The 19,657-nt window shown below is 49.1% G+C and overlaps 2 protein-coding genes and 1 pseudogene across 3 annotated transcripts in view; 2 read left to right on the top strand and 1 right to left on the bottom strand.

Moving 5' to 3' along the window:
- Positions 1-19,657, bottom strand: part of LOC144153092 (cell adhesion molecule Dscam1-like) — a 136,308-nt gene that overhangs the window by 15,262 nt on the left and 101,389 nt on the right. The window contains exon 4 of one of the 2 annotated variants that reach the window (XM_077684744.1): positions 646-822. The exons of the other annotated variant lie outside the window; for it this stretch is intronic. Coding sequence (XP_077540870.1) covers positions 646-822 — 177 coding nt within the window. The remainder of the gene's footprint in view (positions 1-645; positions 823-19,657) is intronic. 2 annotated transcript variants of the gene reach the window in all.
- LOC144153095 (uncharacterized) lies at positions 5,422-8,602 on the top strand. The gene has a single exon (XM_077684758.1). The coding sequence runs from the start codon at positions 5,755-5,757 to the stop codon at positions 7,603-7,605; it is 1,851 nt and encodes a 616-aa protein (XP_077540884.1). The 5' UTR covers positions 5,422-5,754; the 3' UTR covers positions 7,606-8,602.
- On the top strand, positions 8,611-9,348 carry LOC144153098 (uncharacterized; annotated as a pseudogene).

Here is a 19,657-nt window from a genome sequence, read left to right as displayed (position 1 = left end):
GGGATTAACGCGCCGACGCAACGCAGGCGATGAGGCGTTCCGTAGCGAAGGGCTCCGGATTAATTTTGACCACCTATGGATATTTAACGTGCGCCGAAATCTCGTACACAAGGGCGTTTTTGCTTTTTACCTCCATCAGAAAAGCGGCTGCCGCGGCCGGGAATCGAACCCGCGTCCTCGTGCTCAGCAGCACAAGCACGGAGCCACCGCACCCAGTCGTTAGGCGAAAGAAACTGAGCCCACTGTTTGGGTCAGTTGGTTGAAAACACTCACCCCACATTTTAAAAGCACGCTTCATATACACTGTGAAGTTGGTGCCGCGGAATTGGGCGAGGAGTTCGAGGGAGGTCCGATGTTGTCTCAGCAGGTGGAGAGATAGGAGAGTGGTTTCACACAGCAACAAATCGCGGATATGGAGGCGGACCGCGTGTTGGGTTACAAAACTACCAACAGACAGGAACGAAATCCCCATGACACGGTTTAGAAGCGCTCGCGCATTCAACGGAGCAGATTTATAAACAACAGATAGGGCTGTCGACTGCCAGTCAGTCCAGGCAGGCTTATATGTTGAGTGCGGTCGGGATAGCGACGGGGACGTAGCCGCCGGCTGCTGCAGGAGTACGTGGGTGTGCGGGCCCTGCTCACCGTGCAGCGAGAGCAGCAGCGTTCCCTCGAGGTCCTGCCCGAGGCCATTGGAGGCGACGCAGCGGTAGCGCCCTGCGTCCTCCTTGCGCACTTCCCGGATCGTCAGCGTCCCATTGGCCAGCAGCGACACCCTGGCGCCCCCGAGCGGCACGGGACGCAGCTCCACGTCGTCGGACACTGCGCAAAAATAACATTATGGAACAACACTTGATTATGTGGCCGTAAAGGCAAAATACAAATATGTTTAATTGGGAAGAAATAGCTTGGGTAGCTCACTCAACTTTATATCAACCCCGAAAGAAAAAAAGTAATGAATATTTAAAAAAGACTTTCAAATTTCGCGGTCCACGACGTAAACAGCGACCCAATAGAGGGAATACTAAAAAAACTGTGGTTGATTCCTCTGTCATAGGAATCGGTAAAAGACGAAAGTTAAATGTGCAGCGAAATCTGCAGCTCAGCATTTGCAGGTCGGCGGCTGTCTTGTGGGTGTGCTCGGCGAGCGACGTCCTGCTGGCGGGTCGCTTCGACAAAGGTGTACTGGCATCATTTCCGTGACGGAGATGACGTCAGTGAAATCTTGGTGTATCCCGGCATAAAACACCTTCGTGTTAAAATATAAAACCCGAAAGCGAACAACCCTAAGTATAACGTACTCTATAGTACTAAAGGTTGCTTCCCAACAAGAAGACCCTATGTGCAGGGGTGCACTCTTTGCAGGGCGCTTGCTTCGTTGTACTGGCGTCATTTCTGTGACGGATATGACGTCAGTGAAATATTTGTGTATCCCGTAATAGAACACTTTCGCGTTAAAACGTAGTTATGTGTTCACTGTAAGTTAGCACTGAAGAGGTTGATTGATTGATTAATTGATTGATTGATTGAAGGGTTTAACGCGCCGACGCAACGCAGGCGATGAGGGCGATGAGGCGCGCCGTAGTGGAAGGCTCCGGGTTAATTCTGACCACTTGGGGATCTTTAACGTGCGCCGAAATCTTGTACACAAGGGTGTTTTTGCTTTTCGCCTCTCTCAGAAAAGCGGCCGCCGCGGCCGGGAATCGAACCTGCGACCTCGTGCTCAGCAGCACAACGCCTTGGCACCTGAGCCACCGCGGCGGGTAGCACTGAAGTGGCATGATCAAAGGAAGCTAGAGGCATCACTACACAATCACGGGTAACTGGTCGGTGGCTACCGATAACACAGACAATATCCTTGGGGTCGCTGGGGGAGTCGCCACTACTTCATCTGGTTTCCTTAAAATGCGTTTTTGTTTTAAATTCGGGATAAAGTTGGTATCATTGGACCAGCACGGCCCCTTAAGACTATTTCTAGGCATACGATTAACGGAGCCATGACTGCGAGACATGAAAAGAATAGCCTGTATACTTAGTACACTTGCTCGATCAACACCGCTTGTCATTTTGTATTCGTTGTTGCTTTTCAATGCGCGATAACAATACTTTGGTCACGGACGCCGGGCTCGGCAGCAAGCTACAGCTTGCAGTTTAGGTGCTACAGAGCCAATGACATCTAAGCTCTCGCACAAACACGTGCATTGTTCTTCAGATACCCCGAAGTAAAACTTAACCGACCAACCACCTCCAACCGACCAGGAAACGAGACCGTCTGCCAGTATTGGTCGAATTTTTTATAGCGCATTGAATTATATTTATTATTTTAAAAAAAGACACCGCAGAGATATCCCGTTTTATTGGGAAAAAATCCGTGGCCATCTCCACTAACGTGAAACCTGGTGAGGAGCGAAGCATGCAGTGTATTAGTGTATTCTTGGCGCCTTGGAGTTTTTGCCAAAGTACATGAATCCCTTTGGGGGTAGAGGTATACAGCTTTGCTGTAAAAGTCTCTTGTTTTTGAAACACGAAGCTTTCTAGCGCGAGGCGTAAACGAGTGTACCGGTGTTTGAGTACCGTGACTATATGAGACGAACGACGATTACGACGACGACGACAGGAGACGCCAACAGACCCAGCCCTTAAGGGGCTTCGCCCCTAAAACATGATGGTTGCATTTTATAAGTTCGTTTGTATTGCCAGGGTTGCCAGAGTTGCCACGCGTCTACTTCCACAAGAGTCAAGTATAGCGACTAACGGAACTGAAGAAACTCATTTGGAATAAAAGGAAACGTATACGGCATTTCTTAACATAACGTACTTCCTTGCCCTTTTTTAACTGTGCTGCGTTATCTATAACAGGCCGCACCCGTACCTCCGGAGTGAGTAAGTGAGTGAGTGAAAGGCCTTTATTTGATCATCCGGCGGACGACTATCCTAAGTTTTCCGCCCCGAGCTGCCAAGCCGCGCTAGCTTACCCAAGACATATCCCGGCGGGAAACCTCTTTCGGCAACCGCATGACGCAACGATTTCCGCGTGCGGCGCCAGACAAACGCCAGGCCGACGACGCTAACGCTGTCATGTTCGCCAACGCAAAGCGTGGGACGTGCTCGCCAGCGCACATGGCTCCGTGGTCGCTGAGTGCTTTCCATCCGCAAACGGGGGACCATGCGTGAGCGGGCACGTCTCCGTCCGCGAGCTTTCAACTGCACTCCTGGGATCTTCGGGCGCGACCAGCAGCGGTGCTATCCGTCGCGTCGCGTCATTCGACGCCAGGACGCCAGGAGGCTGATTTATGGCCACTCCGTGGCGCCTCGCAGAGGCCATCCTTCTGTCTCTGCCGCTACACCACTCTCTGCGGGGTCGAGTTTTTCTGCCTGTTCGAAGTGGGATATGGTGGCGAAGCAGGTGATTGCAAATAAAAAACGATCGAGCCTGAGATAGCGCGGAGAAGTGAACACCAACGGGCCAAGCCGGACAGGCTGCCTTGATGTGTAGCGGGAGAGATTTCTTTTTGCACATGAACTTGTACCCATTGCTCCCTGCGCATGCGCCTCGCATCTTGCAAGAGAACACTCTGTTCTGAAGTTTACCTAACCGGCTAAACCACTGCCGCTCACTGACTAGCCAGTCATTGTTAATTATTCCCACGTCTGGACCAAACCCCAGCCAAAGCAATCAATAGACGGTATTCGTTGAAAAGTTTAGCGGTCAATTTCATCGCTTGGCAACACTGGAAACGGCCACAAACATGGCCGCACACCGAAGAAAAAAAGACACCGGCGTGCGTCATCTGCTCCCTTCCAATCCGATTCTAAACTGTGGCGCCAACAGAGATGTTATTAATCGCACTCACAGTGAACTCGACGCAATACTTTGTGTTCGGCGAAGAGTTCGTAACGTGAAACACTGTCATGTGTTTCACAGTCGTGCTTAGCACGGACAGGTGCCGCCATCCCGCGGAGCCCGACGTAACGAGTGACGGCGCACTGACACGGTTGCATGGAGGATAAGAGGGGTGCCTGATCTGCGGGCCGTGCGCACAACGTCGCCTAGCAACAGACGCTTGGCCACAGATATGGCGGCGCTCACTTGTTGCCTGTATGCATTCCACGCCATTGAATACCGAGGATAGTAATTCATAACTAACAGTGGCGTAGCCAGAAATATTTTTCGAGGAGTGTTTGAAGCCGAGAGTAAAAAAACTGCGGTTGAGTCCTTTGCCATAAGAATCGGTAAAACACGAAACTGAAATGTGCAGCAAAATGTGCAGCAAAATCTGCAGCGAAATGAGCATGATTTGCGGATCGGTGGTAGTCTTGTGGGTGTGCTTGGCGAGCGACGTCCTGCTGGCGGGTCGCTTCGGCGAAGCTGTACTGGCGTCATTCCTGTGACGGATATGACGTCAGTGAACTCTTGCTGTATCCCGGCATAAAACACTTCCGTGTTAACATATAAAAGCCGAATACGAACAACCCTAAGTATAGCGTACTCTTTAGTACTAAAGGTCGCTTCCCCGCAAGAAGACTGTGTAGGGGTGCACCCTTTACAGGCCGCTTGCTTCGTTGTAGTAGCGTCGTTTCCGTGACGGATATGACATCGGCGAAATCTTGGTGTATCCAGGCATAAAACACTGCCGTGTTAAAATATAAAAAGAAAGAGCCTGCGGCCAAGCACTATCTTAATCATCTGTGTTTTCATCTGTCATTTTTACAGGGTGTCTACCAACCGGGAAAACCGGGAATTGTCAGGGAATTTGGGCACGTCTGGAAAAGTCAGGGAATTGTCAGGGAATTCTTCAAAAATGTCGCCAAGTCATGGAAAATGAGGGACATTTGGCTACCTCTGCCTCCCAACTGACATCCGCTTTCAACTGCTCGCGCGTCCCTACGCGCGAGCTTCATAGTGTAAAAACGCCGGTCTGGCGACGAGGGGCCCCGAAAGAATGTCTCCGCCCTGCAGCACTCACACCATACCGCGGGGTGACGTCTGCAGATGCTGGGAGGCTGCTGCGAGCACGGAGTTTATTATATATAATAGAGGAAAATCTGGCACTGTAATAGTGCCCCATATTTCCCTAGACACTGTTAGAGTGTCTAGACGAGCGGCGCTTCAGCGGCGTGGCGTCGTGTACCGCGGAGAAGCGTTCAACAGTTATTTAGCATGGCTCGCCAACAAGCTGATAAGGTCCCCGCGGCTGCAAAACCTAAATGTTGTTCTAAAAGTTATTTGAAGTTATTGTATCGACGAAACACTAAAGCTAATATCTTTTTCAGGAATTTTTAAAAGCTTCGCAAAACTGGTAATGAAAAAAAAAAATAGTTGCCACTGTTGCCTTGGTCGTCAGGGGACACAGAAGGCACGTTGCAAGACAGGCCAAGCAAGCGAGGAATGCTTCCAGCTGAAAATTGTAACATCGTAGTTGCGACCATGGCCTCTGCGATCAGCTGCCTGCGTCCTGCACGCTGTGGCTACGGCGCCCAGCAGCCGCCAGCAGCTGATTGCGGAGGCCATGTTACGAGGTTGTGATAGCTACTAGTAGCGCGGGTCGGAGAACCGGCGTTTTCAAGTTTCGGCCGCGGGAGGCGCTCGCTACCGCACCAAAACGAGGAGCGTTTTTGGAAGTTGATGCACGCGTTTGCGGCTCCTCCATGCATTCCTCTATGTCTCCATGTTGCCGTCGGATGGCCGTCGGGACCGTTGTAGCGGTTGTTTTTTCTCACGTCGTATGAGTTCTTCCGTCGAGTGAGGTGATAATGCCACCTTTGAAAAAGTGCTTATTTAACCCGGATTGGGTTAACGCCGAAGTTTCTGAGTACGCGTCATGGATTAGAGCAGTGCCGAACGACGCAAGTAGGGCTCACTGCGCAGCATGCCAGAAGACTTTCTCGCTCAGCAACATGGGGAACACTGCAGTTGCCAGTCACGCAGCGAGCAAGAAACACCAAGCCGCTGTGAGCTCAACGCAAAGTGTTTCCCAGACAAACCTCCGTGCTTTTTTTAGTATCGGATCCAACTTGCCGTGTTCCGCTACTGGTGATAGTGATGGTGCCGCGGTAGTGCCAAGCCCGAACACCGAAAGTGCACCTGCCAAGCCCGCGGTTGTTGCGCCTGACGGAAAGGCATCTTTGAGTGGCTTTCTTGTGAAAAAAAGTGTCACAAAGGCAGAAATTATTTGGTGTCTGAACACGATAGCGACGCATGGATCATTTCGTTCAGCAGCAGCGTCAGCGGCTCTTTTTCCGATCATGTTTCCTACGTGTGATATCGCAAAGAAGTTGCAACTTGGAAAGGACAAAGTCGGCTACACGATTTGTTACGGTATTGCTCAGTACTTTCGAAGCAGGCTGCTGACAAAGCTAGGTGGTGTGCCACACGTGGTCGTGGCTTTTGACGAGTCTCTGAACAAAATTGCTCAGAAAGAGCAAATGGACGTTTTGATCAGGTTTTGGGACCCTGAAGACGACGTCGTGAAAACGCGCTACCTGACGTCGTGTTTTTTGGGCCATACTCGCGCAGAAGATTTAGCTGCTTCACTCAGAAAGGCTACAGAGAATATTGGGCAGGCCAAGATGCTACAGATTTCTATGGACGGCGCCAACGTCAACTTGAAGCTGTTGAGATCCTTGAAGGAGGAGTTTGCTGCATCTGGTGGGAGTCAAAAAATGCTTGACATAGGAAGCTGTGGATTGCACGTTGTGAACGGTGCATTTAAATCGGGCCACAATGTGACAAACTGGCACATTGTAGTGTTTCTTCGAAGCATCTACAACCTTTTCAAGAATGTTCCCGCACGTCAAGCCGATTACGTCAGCCTCACTGGAAGCACACTTTTTCCACTGAAGTTCTGCTCAGTTCGTTGGCTGGAGAATAGCAAGGTAATTGCTAGGGCTCTTCAAGTTCTGCCTAACTTGGTAGCATATGTTGACCACTCAGTAAAGGAAAAGAAAGCACCAACCTGCAGTAGTTATGTCGCTGTCAAGAAGGCTGTGGCTGACGAGATGCTGCCAGTGAAGCTGGCCTTTATGCTTTCAGTTTCGGAAGAACTCGAACCGTTTTTGGCTGAGTTCCAGTCAGAAAAGCCAATGCTTCCTTTTCTTGCATCAGCACTGGATTGCCTATTGCGCTCCCTGCTGAGTCGAATAGTATTGAAAGAAAAGCTGAACGCTGCTGACACGTCCTCGAAACTGTTGAACATTGACCTTGACAACTCCGACAACATGATTCCTGTAGCTACGTTCGACATTGGACTTGCTGCAAAAAGTGAGCTTAGGAAGTTGCCCAAACCATCGCACATTGCGGTGGTGAATTTCAAGAGAGAATGTATTTCGTTTGTCAAGGCGTGTTCAAAAAAGATAATTGAAAGGTCACCTTTGAAATACAAGCTGACTAGGGGCGCCAACTGCTTGAACCCTGCGGTTTGTGCTACATCAGTTGGAGCTGGCCAGAAGCAGCTGAACATTGCACTTGAAGTGCTTATAGAGCACGGCTGGCTCTCAGGGCTACAAGCAGAGAGGGCAAGTCGCTCATACGTCCAGGTGTGCTCGACCAGCACTGCACAGGCTCTCATCAGGGGTGAGACAGCTGCGCATATTGCGCAGTTTTGATACAAAGTTGTTTTCCTGCGCCAGGCTGCTCCAAAAGCTTGAAAATCGGAAAAATTGCGCCAAACTGCTCCAGAACAGTATGAGAGCCAAGGATTTGAACGCTCCCGTCAGTTTCAGTGGGCGAAAATGCTTTCTGACGGCATAATTTTTCAGCACCCCTAAGGTGATGGTGTTTGTAAAAGTTTAATTTATTGATCAATCAATAAAAAACGCATAAAATTGTCCCAGAAAGTTTTTTCGAAAGAGACAATGTCGTGGTGCACATGTTATATTCTGTACATTTTTAAAGCTTTTCCATCGAAAACCATCGCAAAGTCCTATATAAAAATACTAATGTTTACTGAGGCGACAAAACTTGTTCAAGCTGATGAAAAAACGGCAATTTTTGGAGCGCCATATCTCCGGAACGACATCACTGGGCGCCGCATTGGAAAACATTATCGGCGGGCGAAGCAGTTACTCGTGGTTCAGGCTAGTTCACTCTAGGTCAGGCAGAGTGCTATTTGAAGATTTCTACCGTGGTTTCAGTTATGGGGGTGGGTACATTTAGTTGTTTGATCTGTTACGGGAAGTTGCGCCGCTCGGAAGACTGAGTTCATCAAAAACAACGCGGTGCCCGCGAATTTGCCATGTTTCGGCCTTGAGTGTGAGGCGCGCGGTGCGTGCCTGAAGTGAAATTTCGGACTTATTGCGGTGTTATGAAACGCTGTTATTGCTGCCTTTGACAGCGAGCTTCCTCTGGTACAAGGAATACAAGGACTCTGGTAGAACATACTTTATCGAAAGGCTATTTCAGTGTTATTTACGTTCAAAACCGATGAAAAAGTGCACTCCTCCCCCCCCCCCCCCCTCGATTTGCCAAAAATTTGATTTTTTAGGCACATAAGCTGACATAATAAATGTCGTTCACTGCTCCAAATCAAGGTTCTTCTGCTCCAAAATCGAGATTTCGCTGCTCCAAAAACTGCTCCCAAATCGGATTCAGCTGTCTCACCCCTGGCTCTCATGCAAAACTTTGATCGCACAAGGCAGCGCCTGGAAACGCTATGGGTTGAACTCTGCGCAAGTTCTTACAAAGAACTACTTCTGTTTGTTAAGATTGTGCTTTGCCTTTCGCATGGCAATTCTTCTGTGGAGCGCGGATTTTCAGTGAACAAGGAATGCCTTGTGGAAAACATGAAGGAAGAGTCGCTTGTAGCGCAGAGGTTAGTCTATGATGAAGTGTCCGCAGCAGGAGGTGTTGCATAAGTTGATGTCACAGACAAGATGATTGAGATGGTCCGTTCTGCTAACATCAGATGGAAAGAAGAATTAGAAAGGAAGAAGCAGGAGCGGTTGCAGTTGTCAGATGTTGAAAGAAAGAAGAAAAGAACCGCTGCTCTTGTGAAGGAACTCCAACTGAAGAAGCAGAAGATCATGCAAGATGCTGAACATCGGGCTTCAATGCTTCAACAAGAAATTGAATCGCTGAAAAAGTGAAAGGTGCTCAGACTCCGTTTGTAAATGCACAAAAGTTATTGTGTCTTTTTAATGTTGCATACTATAAAATAATCCTTTCAGTGGATTGTTATAAAGGAGTTTCTTTTGCAGTTGTGCAAGTGCCCTGTCTTTTTTTACCGCTAGATGTTTCACTTTCTGTGCACAGTGTCTGATAAACAGGCCTGTTAGTCAGGGAATATGCTTAGAATAGTCAGGGAAAACCTGGAAAAGTCAGGGAATTTCGAGAAGTAGAATTGGTAGACACCATGTTTTTATTTTAGTTCTGTGGGGATCCTGGCGTCCGGGCCACTGCGCGATCGCTGGGTTTGTATCGTTGCGCGACGCTTTTCCCCCTCTCTTCCCTCGGGACCAGCTCGCCCCTGCGCCACTGCCTTGGGCCGAGCCAAAAATTTCAAATTTCTGACGACGTGAAGGCGCCAGCGGCCGTTGCGCAATAAAACACAGTTAGCTCGATGGCCGCTCCGCCCTGGTTCGTGGTTAACCTCACCTCCTTGGCCCATTTGAACGTGACCCGAACCCCCCTCTCGCCAGGACGCAGAACGCGCGCCCTGCGCTGGGAACGAGATGCTCTTCAGGACGCCTAAGGTGTGTAACGATTCCTTCACCTTCCGGTCTCAGTTCTTTTGCACCGGTTATAAATCCGCAATCCCTTCCGGATGCCGGCCCGTGCCTTAGGTTGGTCCGCAGTCCCTTCGCTCACATATCGGCCGTACCTAACACTCGACGATCACGCCGGGCGGTACGCGCCCATGGGAGCGAACGGACCGCGTCTCTTTCTCTTGCGAGCTCATCGGTGTGCCGCATCCGGATTTTGCCCTGAGTGCTGAGCCCACTGGTTCAGCGCGGCGACAATGCGTACACTTGCGCGTGGCGCCAGATCACCCATCGCCCCTTTTCACCTACGGGGATGTACGAACTGTAAACAAAGGGGTTGGCGCAAAATAAACTACTTTTTCTCCGTACACTGGGAATATTCCTCTGTCGCCCCTACTCCACCTACCCAATATAGGCGGTGTTGAGTTGGCGCGGCGTCGTTTCAGTATCGTGTGCGTTCCCAAATAGCTCGATCCCACGGTGGTTCCTTGCAGTGAGTGCATGCCTCGTGAAACGCATCGGGTATGCATATTGTGAAGTAGAGACCACAGTTCTCACATTTTAAAATATCAAAACAGTGTGTCAATAGCGTCGATGAAAAAAACACCGAAAGGAGGAAGGGGAAGGCAGTGCTCAAAAAATTTTGGGAGGTGTTCGGACCCCTCCTTTCTCGGCTACTCCCCTGGTTACCCTGGGATAACCAGTACCGTTGCAGTGGCTCAGTGGTTAAGGGGTTGTGCTGCTGAGCCTAAGAACGCGAGCCTAAGGACCCTGTCCGCAAAGATCAATTCATTCTTCATCATTTCTTGTGCACATGCATGCGTAACAATAGACTACAGCGTCTCGCGCAGTCCTACCCTGGCTTTCAAAAAAGCGAAGAATGAAATACCATGAACGCAGACGGGACAATATAGAAATGAAAGTGAATGTTCTAGACTGCTTTTTTTTTTTGCAATTTCTTTTATTCGCGAAATTTAGTAACGGCCAAATATTCCGATACTGCAGAATCACCCGTCGCAGTGGCTCAGCGCCTAAGGCGTTGCGCTGCTGAGCACGCTGCTGAGCATGGAGGAGAAAAGCGAAAACGCCCGTGTGTTCGAGGCCTCGGCGCACGTTAAAGATCCCCAGGTGGTCAAAATTAATCCGGAGCCCTCCCCTACGCCGCGCCTCATCGACTGCGTAGCGTCGGTGCGTTAAAATTCATAATCAATCAGCCAGTGATTGGTAGCATTTCTGCCGATTGAAAAAAAAGTAAAGTCAGACTACTCTCTCACAAAACGCGCGGCGTATGTGCAGAACGCAGCGAGAATGAGATGGAGTGCAAAAAAAATTGCACCATCTTTCCACGTGGGAACCGTGAGGGGATGCAAAGCCGTGGAGTAGTAGCGTGTTGTTAATTGGTTGTTAGAGTAAAGACACGTGTAGTAGCGTATTAAATGTCTTCTTTATTTATCGAGTAGTGGGGAACGTTTTGCGGCTTCTCGTCCTCGAAGCGAGGAATCCGCTGTTCGACGCTGGCGTTTCGAAGCGTTGTCCCGTTGCCGAACGCCATCTGGATCAGCTACTCGCCGCTGGCGTTTCAAAGCGGCTTCTCGTTCTCGAAGCGAGGAATCCGCTGCTCGACGCTGCCGTTTACGTTCGGCGTCGCGAGCTCTCCTCTGTGCAGCCTTGTCTTCGGAGGTGCTCGCGGTTCTGACAGTGTGCTGGCTGGCGCTAGTTGAAGGTTTGCCAGCCAGTTCGCTGACGGAATCGTTGGCGTCCATTTGCAGTCATCGGACGGCGCAATACCGAAGAAGCAACTGACCGGAGCGCGGACGGGTTTATTTGCAGAGAGGGTCGACTAAGAGATGCTTTGCATCTAAAAATCCTCTCGCGTATGTAATATGGTAGCGGTGCACGAAAGCAAGCGGTGCCGTGCATTTCAAACGCTTGTGCATACACCACGACTAGATTGCCATCACATGCGCGCGTGCGCACAACACGGAGCCGGGACTCTGCACAGTTCTGTTCATGGTCCGCTAATCCGACAAGCGGAGAGCAAATGCTCGTTGCTGTAATATCAATTTTGAGTGACGGTTAGCGAATTTAATGATATAGCAGACAGTCGACGTGCGTCCACATTTGCCTTCATCCTTCGGAAACATCGTTCAAGCTCGTCAGGGCGAATCGCCTGGGCATCAGCTTCCTCAGCGTGGCGTGATGTCTTGCGGCGCAGGACATCACGCGTGCATTATGCACGTGTGCGTACTACGCCGCAAGACAGCAAATAATGGCACAACAAACTAATAAAAAATAAAATTCTTGGAACTCTGTTTAAGAAGATCGGACACGTCCCCGACGATGATGCCGCACAAATACTTGGACCCGGAATGAGCTCATCTCTGCATGGTTGCCACGCGTGAAGTCACCTTGTGGAATGGTAAAAAACGTTTCGGGCATGTAACATAACTGATGAGAAAGCAGCCAAACTAAAGCGAGGACAGACCGTCATCTGTCCTTGTTCTAGCTGCCTTCTTCGCATCAGCGACGAACGGTACTCTGTTGGTCTTAATTGCTCGTATTAACTGTACGCGACCAGCGTAGCACAGGTCATAAAGCTAATGATCCGTATACGCTTCCCCTCATGGCTATACGGGAACCACGACTATGCTCGCATTGTTAAAACATAAACAATCGACAACCCTATCACGTGGACCGGGATAGTAACCGTATAGTCAGTTCTGATAGCAAAGCATTCCGATGCCCCACAATCCGCAGACATCGTTCCGCATATCTCGAACGAGCATCGCCAATACGCTGTAAGCTAACGAACCTACCAAAGTGGCGATAATGGTGGACTAATTAACGAGCGCAGCAATACTTGGATACTTGTTTACCCCGCCTTTCTTTCCTGCTTTTCCTCTGTGGGTTGCGCCACGCACCAGCGATGCCGATGCCCGCCTAGCCCATTCACCTAATGAAAGAAGCCCGCACCCCGCGTGGCTTTCGGGTGCAACACAAAACGGTTTCCCCGCGCATTTACCCTGCCCCTCTGTGCAGTTGTGTGCAACGACGTGGGCGTAGAGCTGTAATATATACTGACTGAAGAAGTGGCAGGAAAACTGGAAAGCGCGAGAACACCGCAATCTCTGTATCAAAAAGCCATGACTGCAGCCATGGCTCTTGATATACAGACTGTGCTAATATAAATTTTGATACACACCTGAGCACTTTGGCATACTCATAAAAGCTTTCTTGTTTGTTTGCTTTTTTAGTAAAAGTTATTCTAAAACACGAATCCTCAAAACATCGCGGAGATTGAATGTTGACCCATTTCCTATAGTGCACGGTATTAAACCGGAGCAGAAAGCACCCTAGTGGATTAGTAATAGCGCATGAGGCGGTAGTCGATTGCGCATACTATAGTAGGGTAAGGGCTCGCTCGTTTCGTGGTGCATAAGCGCTGCTATGGCGTGCACGGAAGAAGGCTTCCGTGCCCGTAACAATGCCCTTGCGTACCACGCATACGTTATCGGCCGGCAGCCCGCAACGGCGGAAGTGGACGCTCATTACCATGTGAAGCCGTATCCGCGCGCTCATCGCTCGCTCCGTGCTCAACATGCAAACGGCAGATAAGGCAAATAAGAAGGAGAAAAGAGTAAGGTTCTGAACTCCTGGTCCCACGTGGCCCGGAATATAGACGCTCCCGGTTCCCTTTTCCGGCCCGAATGGGTCGTCGAACCTGGCGGCCGATAGGGCGGGCGCACCCGGGGGAGATTGCATTTCAGCACGGCGAAACTTTATCGCACAGATGAAAGTGTTCACACGGCAGGGATGTGGAACTGGTAGCCAATGCTGCGCGACCGAGAGAGAAGCAATAAGCGTGGAAGTCTGTGAAACCCGGCTCGGCTCGTGTTTGTCTTAGCGGGGAGTAAACAAGGATCGTAAGCGGGTTCCGGAAGTTTAATAAGCGCGAACTCCAGAATTTCGCGCTGAAAAAGAAAAGAGAAACAAGAGGAAAACAAGCGCGTACGTATTGCAAAAGTACTTTAACGTTGGCTAGTTGGTTCGTATTGGCGTAGAAAAAACAAACGTGTGCGTGAGCGCTGTTTTAAATTTGTTGTTTTGGGAATCATTTTACGCTTATTTTACGTTTGGATATCTTTCGCCTATTTAGGTGCCTGGTTTTTTTTTGTTCCCGAATGAATAGAGATAGAGAATTGGTAGCCAGCACCTGTGTGTTTTCGCATTCGCGTCTCCTCTCAGTGGTAGGGGACGCTGAGTAGCTCGGATTCAGGGATCCAGATCTCTTTGGTGAACCGAGCCACGCTCGCGCCGTCAGGTCCATGCAGGCGGTTACCCCGCCCTCTTAACCGCATTTTCCAATAAAGTCTCTCTCTCTCTCTCTCTCTCTCTCTCTCTCTCTCTCTCTCTCTCTCTCTCTCTCTCTCTCTCTCTCTCTCTCTCTCTCTCTCTCTCTCTCTCGTTGATACCGTCTTGTTCGTTTCTTGATGAGTTTCTTTTCTTACGTACTTATTTTTGTGTGTGTGGTAGAACACTGTTCCGACGCATCAACTCTTGCAACTTCCAAGATACTATATAGAAATATAGACGTAGCTCCAACCTCTGCTTTTCGAAGTATTGCAGTAGTAATGACAATCAACGAAAGCAAAACAAAGCGTTCGGGTTTTCGTTAACAGATGCAAAAATAAATAAATAGTAGAATTGATCAATTTTCTACCGTTTAAGTTTACCATGGTAAACAAACCATATCCTCCCCCCACCCCCCACCTTCACAAAGAAAAAAAATTCCTGTTTGTGTCACTGCAGTCTATATTCCATCGTACAGCAAAGCTAGGTTTCCAGCTTTTCATCCTTCAACGTAGCGCAATCTCCAACAATGAGGCATCATGTCAACAAATATCACAAAAACTATAGTTACACTTGAAACATAATAAATCACATCTTTCAACGTAATTAACGCAGTCGACGCCCATTATCAGGGACTTGGTTGCCACAAGCATCAAGGTACAACGAACGGTATTTCAGGGAGTAAAGTTTCGTTTTGTGTACCTGACAATGGTGCCACAATCAAATTACAGCAGATGTGGCTTAAATTAACCCTTGGCCCTCCACTACAGTATGCCTCACAGCCCAGGCGCAGCTCCGAAGGGCAATATCTTTAAACAATAAGTCTGTTGTCGCACATGTAAGTCTTTTTTCCAAAATAATCAAGTGAACGTCGAGAAAAAAACTCAGCGGAAAACTTTTCTCTACGTTTCTACGCGCCACACATTATTTCAGATGCAGCATACCGCGTATACAACAGTCCTTTTTTGTTGTTGTTGTTGCCAGGATATGAGTTGTTTGTAGAAGCGACCTCTACATTAGGAGAATAAAGTCTCATAAGCTATTCCAAGCACAGCCTCCTCTCTCTCCCGCCCTCTCTCTCTTATACCCGGGCCTGATTTCTAGTTGTAATAATTAGCCTCCATTTTTCGCTTTGTGAAGCAGACATCAGCTAGCCCTATTGTTCCAGCGAGCAGCCTAACTGGCTTCGTACGGCGCTCTACGTGAAGTACCCCGTCGGCGTGAGGTCGTAAGACACTCCCCATTGCGGGCCTTCTAGTAGTCGCTCGTCGGTAGAGGGCTGGTGGTGCCAACTAGGTGCTGTTGCCAACCGCAGCTTGCACCGACAAAGACGCCGTATTTCTGTCAGGCCAAAGTGTCTGCGCCAATTTCGCGCTGGATGCGGCACACAGACACAGACGGCAGGGTGAAGACAGTGAAAGGGCTAACCATTGTATACGCGTTCTCCCTGCCGGGACCGCTAATAATGATGGTTTCGCGTCGAGTAGAGGCTACGCTCACTTTTGCTTTCGCCTCAGTGTCCTTGGGAGATTCTAGAAGGACGCCGTTGCTTTGTGAGCGACTGAGAATGAGCGTGAATGAAATACTAAGACAAAGATATAGCAAAACATAATAATAAATAAAAAGACAGCCACTTCAGTCGTTCATGAGCGTACCGATATCGATTAGGGGCGATTGAAATACTGCAGAAGTACTGCAGTCGGAAAGAAATTACCATTCCTTCGTAAATGAAGTTGAGAGAAGCGCAAAAGCTAAAAGTGCGTCGAAACGATCTTCAAACCTTCAAACATCCAAATCGCAAACGAAGAACGAATCCGTGCATTCGTGCACTAGGTAAACGCATCTACGAACGGTCTAAATGTAGACAGAGAGAGAGAGAGAGAGAGAGAGTAAATGTTTATTGAAAGGGACAAGAGGTCGGCCTGAGAAAGTGATCTTGGGCCTGCTATTTCCCACTGAAGGGAGGGTACTGGGTACAAAAAGAGAAAAAAAAATGAATATGGAAAATATGAGAAATGATAATGAAATCGACAAATTAACTATGGTCAAGCGGTAAAACCAATAAACGTCTCTTATAGAACGGGGCACTGAATCAGATGATTACAGTCCACTTTTCAGCACATGATTATCGTCCATGAAACAAAGAAACCCTTGAGACATTATTTCGCAGTCTGTTAAATTGTGTCGCAACCTAGAGCCCATAATCCAGAGATAAGTCGCTAAGAAATGTAAGCAGGGCTTTAACGGCTAGGCTTTGTTTCCTGTTGTCAGCCCAAAATCTTTTGTTCGTACAGAGGGCGAGTGTCACTTGCCTGAAGGTTCTTTCGCGCACTAGAGTACTTTGGACAAGCCCTAAGCAAATGTTCGATAGTCTCGAGACAACCGCACAGGCTGTCCTCGCGTCTGATTCTGTGGAGATACTTCCGGGTCAATGCTAGTCCAAGACACAGCCTGTGTAGCCATATCTCTTGACTTCTGCGAAGTCGAGGAGCATGAGTGAACCAGAACTTTTGCTCTGGATCGAGCCTGTAAAGGCGTTCATGTCGATTCTTCGGGCCAGAAAAATGCAAGGCTGCAGCTTGTTTACATGCTCGGTAGAGTATTGCGTTGGTATCTTAATTCTTGTCTTGTGATGGGTATAACCAGGAAAGTTATATTGTGGCGTGCCTGCTGTGCTTCTGCATTCTCCAACTCATTTCCAGCGATGCCACAGTGACTTGATATCCACTGAAGCACCACCGTGTGGCCTTCACTCAACTCTTTAAACAACATCCACCACCATAATCACCATCATCTAACAGGAGGAACTCTTTAAACAGGATATCGACATCAGTGGTCGCCTGATCATATTCGCCTCGCTTGATTGGGTACCTTAGTACCTGCAGTGCTGGTTTGCTGTCACAAAAGATAGTCCACTGCTGCGGCCTTTCACAAGAAATGGTGCGGAGCGCTTCACGTAAACCGACCAGTTCTGCTGCGGTAGACGGCGTCCTGTGAGCAATCTTGAAACGTTGGATCAGTTCCTTTCCATGCATAACCACTGCCGCTGCCGACGAAGACACCGTGACCGAGCCGTCAACGGAAACATGCGACGTCTCCTCGTACATTTCACCGATGTAAAATAGTGAAAGTTGTCTTAAGACCGAAGACGACATGTGGGATTTTTTAGCGATTCCAGGAATCGATAACCGCACCCGTATACGATTAGATACAAGTAACAACCCATAGAGGCACTTCTGAGATTTGGCAGCTGGAAGTCTGCAGGCATCACAAATGTTGTTGTGCCGAAATACTTCGGGAGTAGTTTAAATTCGGCCGGTCCCTGAAAATACTCGACAGTGGATGACACTCATGTCTTGTCACACGTCGGAGGTGCACACGAAGAGGTTCTTGCGCGAGGTCAGGCTCGCGCTTCTACGATCGTTCCACGCGTTGATGTGCATCGAGGCGACCCCAAACAGATTCGTAGGGCTTGTGCCTGTGCACTGCGCAGCTTCGGACAAAAGACGTCTAGATATAAGTGCGAGCTCTGGGTAGCTGCTGTAAGTTGCGCCCTGTAAGAATGTCGGCCAACCATCATTCAAAATGTACAAATCATGATTGTGGATAGAATTCGCGAGGCGTCGTCCTCTCATGGTGCTCACGATGCTTCCCCAGATCTCATGATGCACAGTGAAGTCCCCACAATGATGTGAGGTCCACGGCAGCCGTCAATAATCATGTCCAAGTGGTTATCATCGAATCATGCACGGCGTGACACATATCCAGCCGTCACTGAAAATGTGTCGGTCTTTTATTGCACCGTGTCAGCATATTCATTGCTGTTGTGGGCCGGAACTTGGTGCCTAATATAAGTTAAGCCACGGCGAATGTGGGGTAACACATTGCTGGCACTTCCATTCGCATCCGACGAAAATTGTCCATATCCTGAAGGACGGACGAAGTGACGTGATATTCGGCTCACAGATCACAATAAGAGACTGCACGCGTGGGTTGCATGCGTGAGCTGCAGCCAGATATTGTCAGGCACTCAAGAACGGCGAAGGGATCTTGTGACAATGTTTATTGGAGTGAACATTCTGCCCTGAAATAAACAATTGAAGAAAAGCAGAAACGCCGAAGGAGCAGTCAACTAACTGGTGCGAACAGTCGAGAGGGAGTCTGCGAATTGAATGCGAGGCGTCTACTCTGCATGCACTTTATCTCGGAGCGCTCTCCTTTCCGCAGGCATAGGGTAGTGAGGCTAAGGTTACACCCTTTCCCTATCAAAACAAGCCAACAGGCGCTTGAAACAGGATAAGATAGCCGGGCGCGGCCCCGCGCCGGTGAAATACACTCATCCCAAGCCATGGTTCGCGGCAATATGCAAACATTACAGACACTGCAACACTGTCTTATAGGATTGGAGCTTTTTTCTTTTTTTTGAGCAGCGAGTAGTACAGCGTACACAAGTGCGCACAGGAAAAAAAAAAAATCCACAGGGTTTCAATTCTCCAGCAGAAGGGAAATTTGCGGCAGTTGGTATGGAATCATGACTTAACAGCGCACGGAACGAGACGAGGAGCAGAAAGACACGGGACGAGCGCTGACTAGCAACTGAATGCTTATTCGGACAGAAAAACAGAAAACACAGAGATGCGCGCGCAGTATACACAAATTATGAAAAAGAAAAAGAGAAAGAAGAAAGGGAAAGAAAAAAAGGAAGAGGAAAGGGGAAAGTAGGCATTATTTTGTTGTCTCCAAAAATAAAGACACGGGACAGCGCTCGCCCCGTGTCTTTCTGCTCCTCGTCTGGTTCCCTGCGCTGTTAAATCATGATTTTAATTCTCCACAAGGTTTATTTCATACTTAAGCGTGTGCTGGTTGCGCTTCTAGACAAGAAAATGTGTTTTCTTGAGGCAAGGTGCACGAACTTGAATGTCGTACAGACTCCGGCTTATATCGAAGCGTTTTGTCTCTCTAACCCTCCGCGGTGGCTCAGTGGCTAAGGCGTTATGCTGCTGATCCCAAGGACGCGGGCTCGCTTCCCGGCCGCGGCGGCCGCTTTTCTGATGAGGGCGGGATGCGAAAACGCTCGTGTGTTCGAGACTTCGGCGCACCGTAAGGATCCCATGTAGGTGGTCAAAATTAACCGGGAGCGCTCCACTACGGCGCTTCTCATCGCCTTTGTATAGCGTCGGCGCGTTAACCCTCATAGTCGAATCGTTTTGTGTTCCCTACCTGATATCGACCTGCCCTATTTCCTTCCGCGTTCGTCCCATTGCGTTGCTGTTATCAAGGTTCCGCTGTACGTCGATAAATCAAAATTCCCCGCTCCACAATAGCCCTTTCGTGACTTTTCAGTTAATATCAGCCCTCACTACTTCAATTCCATATACGTACAGTCATCTGTAATGGAAGATCAACGTGATATTGTCATGAGAAGACGAAAACGGCAGTGGAGCATAGCGCTGCGGACGTACCGTCAGACGAAGAATGTGTGTGGGGGGGTCGCCTGTGCGAGCTCTCTCATGACCGCCTCGTAAATATTGTAAATACATGCTCATCATCTACCATGGTTGATGTCTCACCTCTGCCCTGCCGCAGCGCATTAAATATGAAATACGGG

Source organism: Haemaphysalis longicornis, unplaced genomic scaffold, assembly GCF_048455015.1.
Source record: "Haemaphysalis longicornis isolate Haplotype H1 unplaced genomic scaffold, Haemaphysalis longicornis Haplotype H1 scaffold_9, whole genome shotgun sequence".
Taxonomy (NCBI): Eukaryota; Metazoa; Arthropoda; class Arachnida; order Ixodida; family Ixodidae; genus Haemaphysalis; species Haemaphysalis longicornis.
Note: the sequence above shows the minus strand (reverse complement) of the source record. Positions and strands in the feature narration are given on the sequence as shown.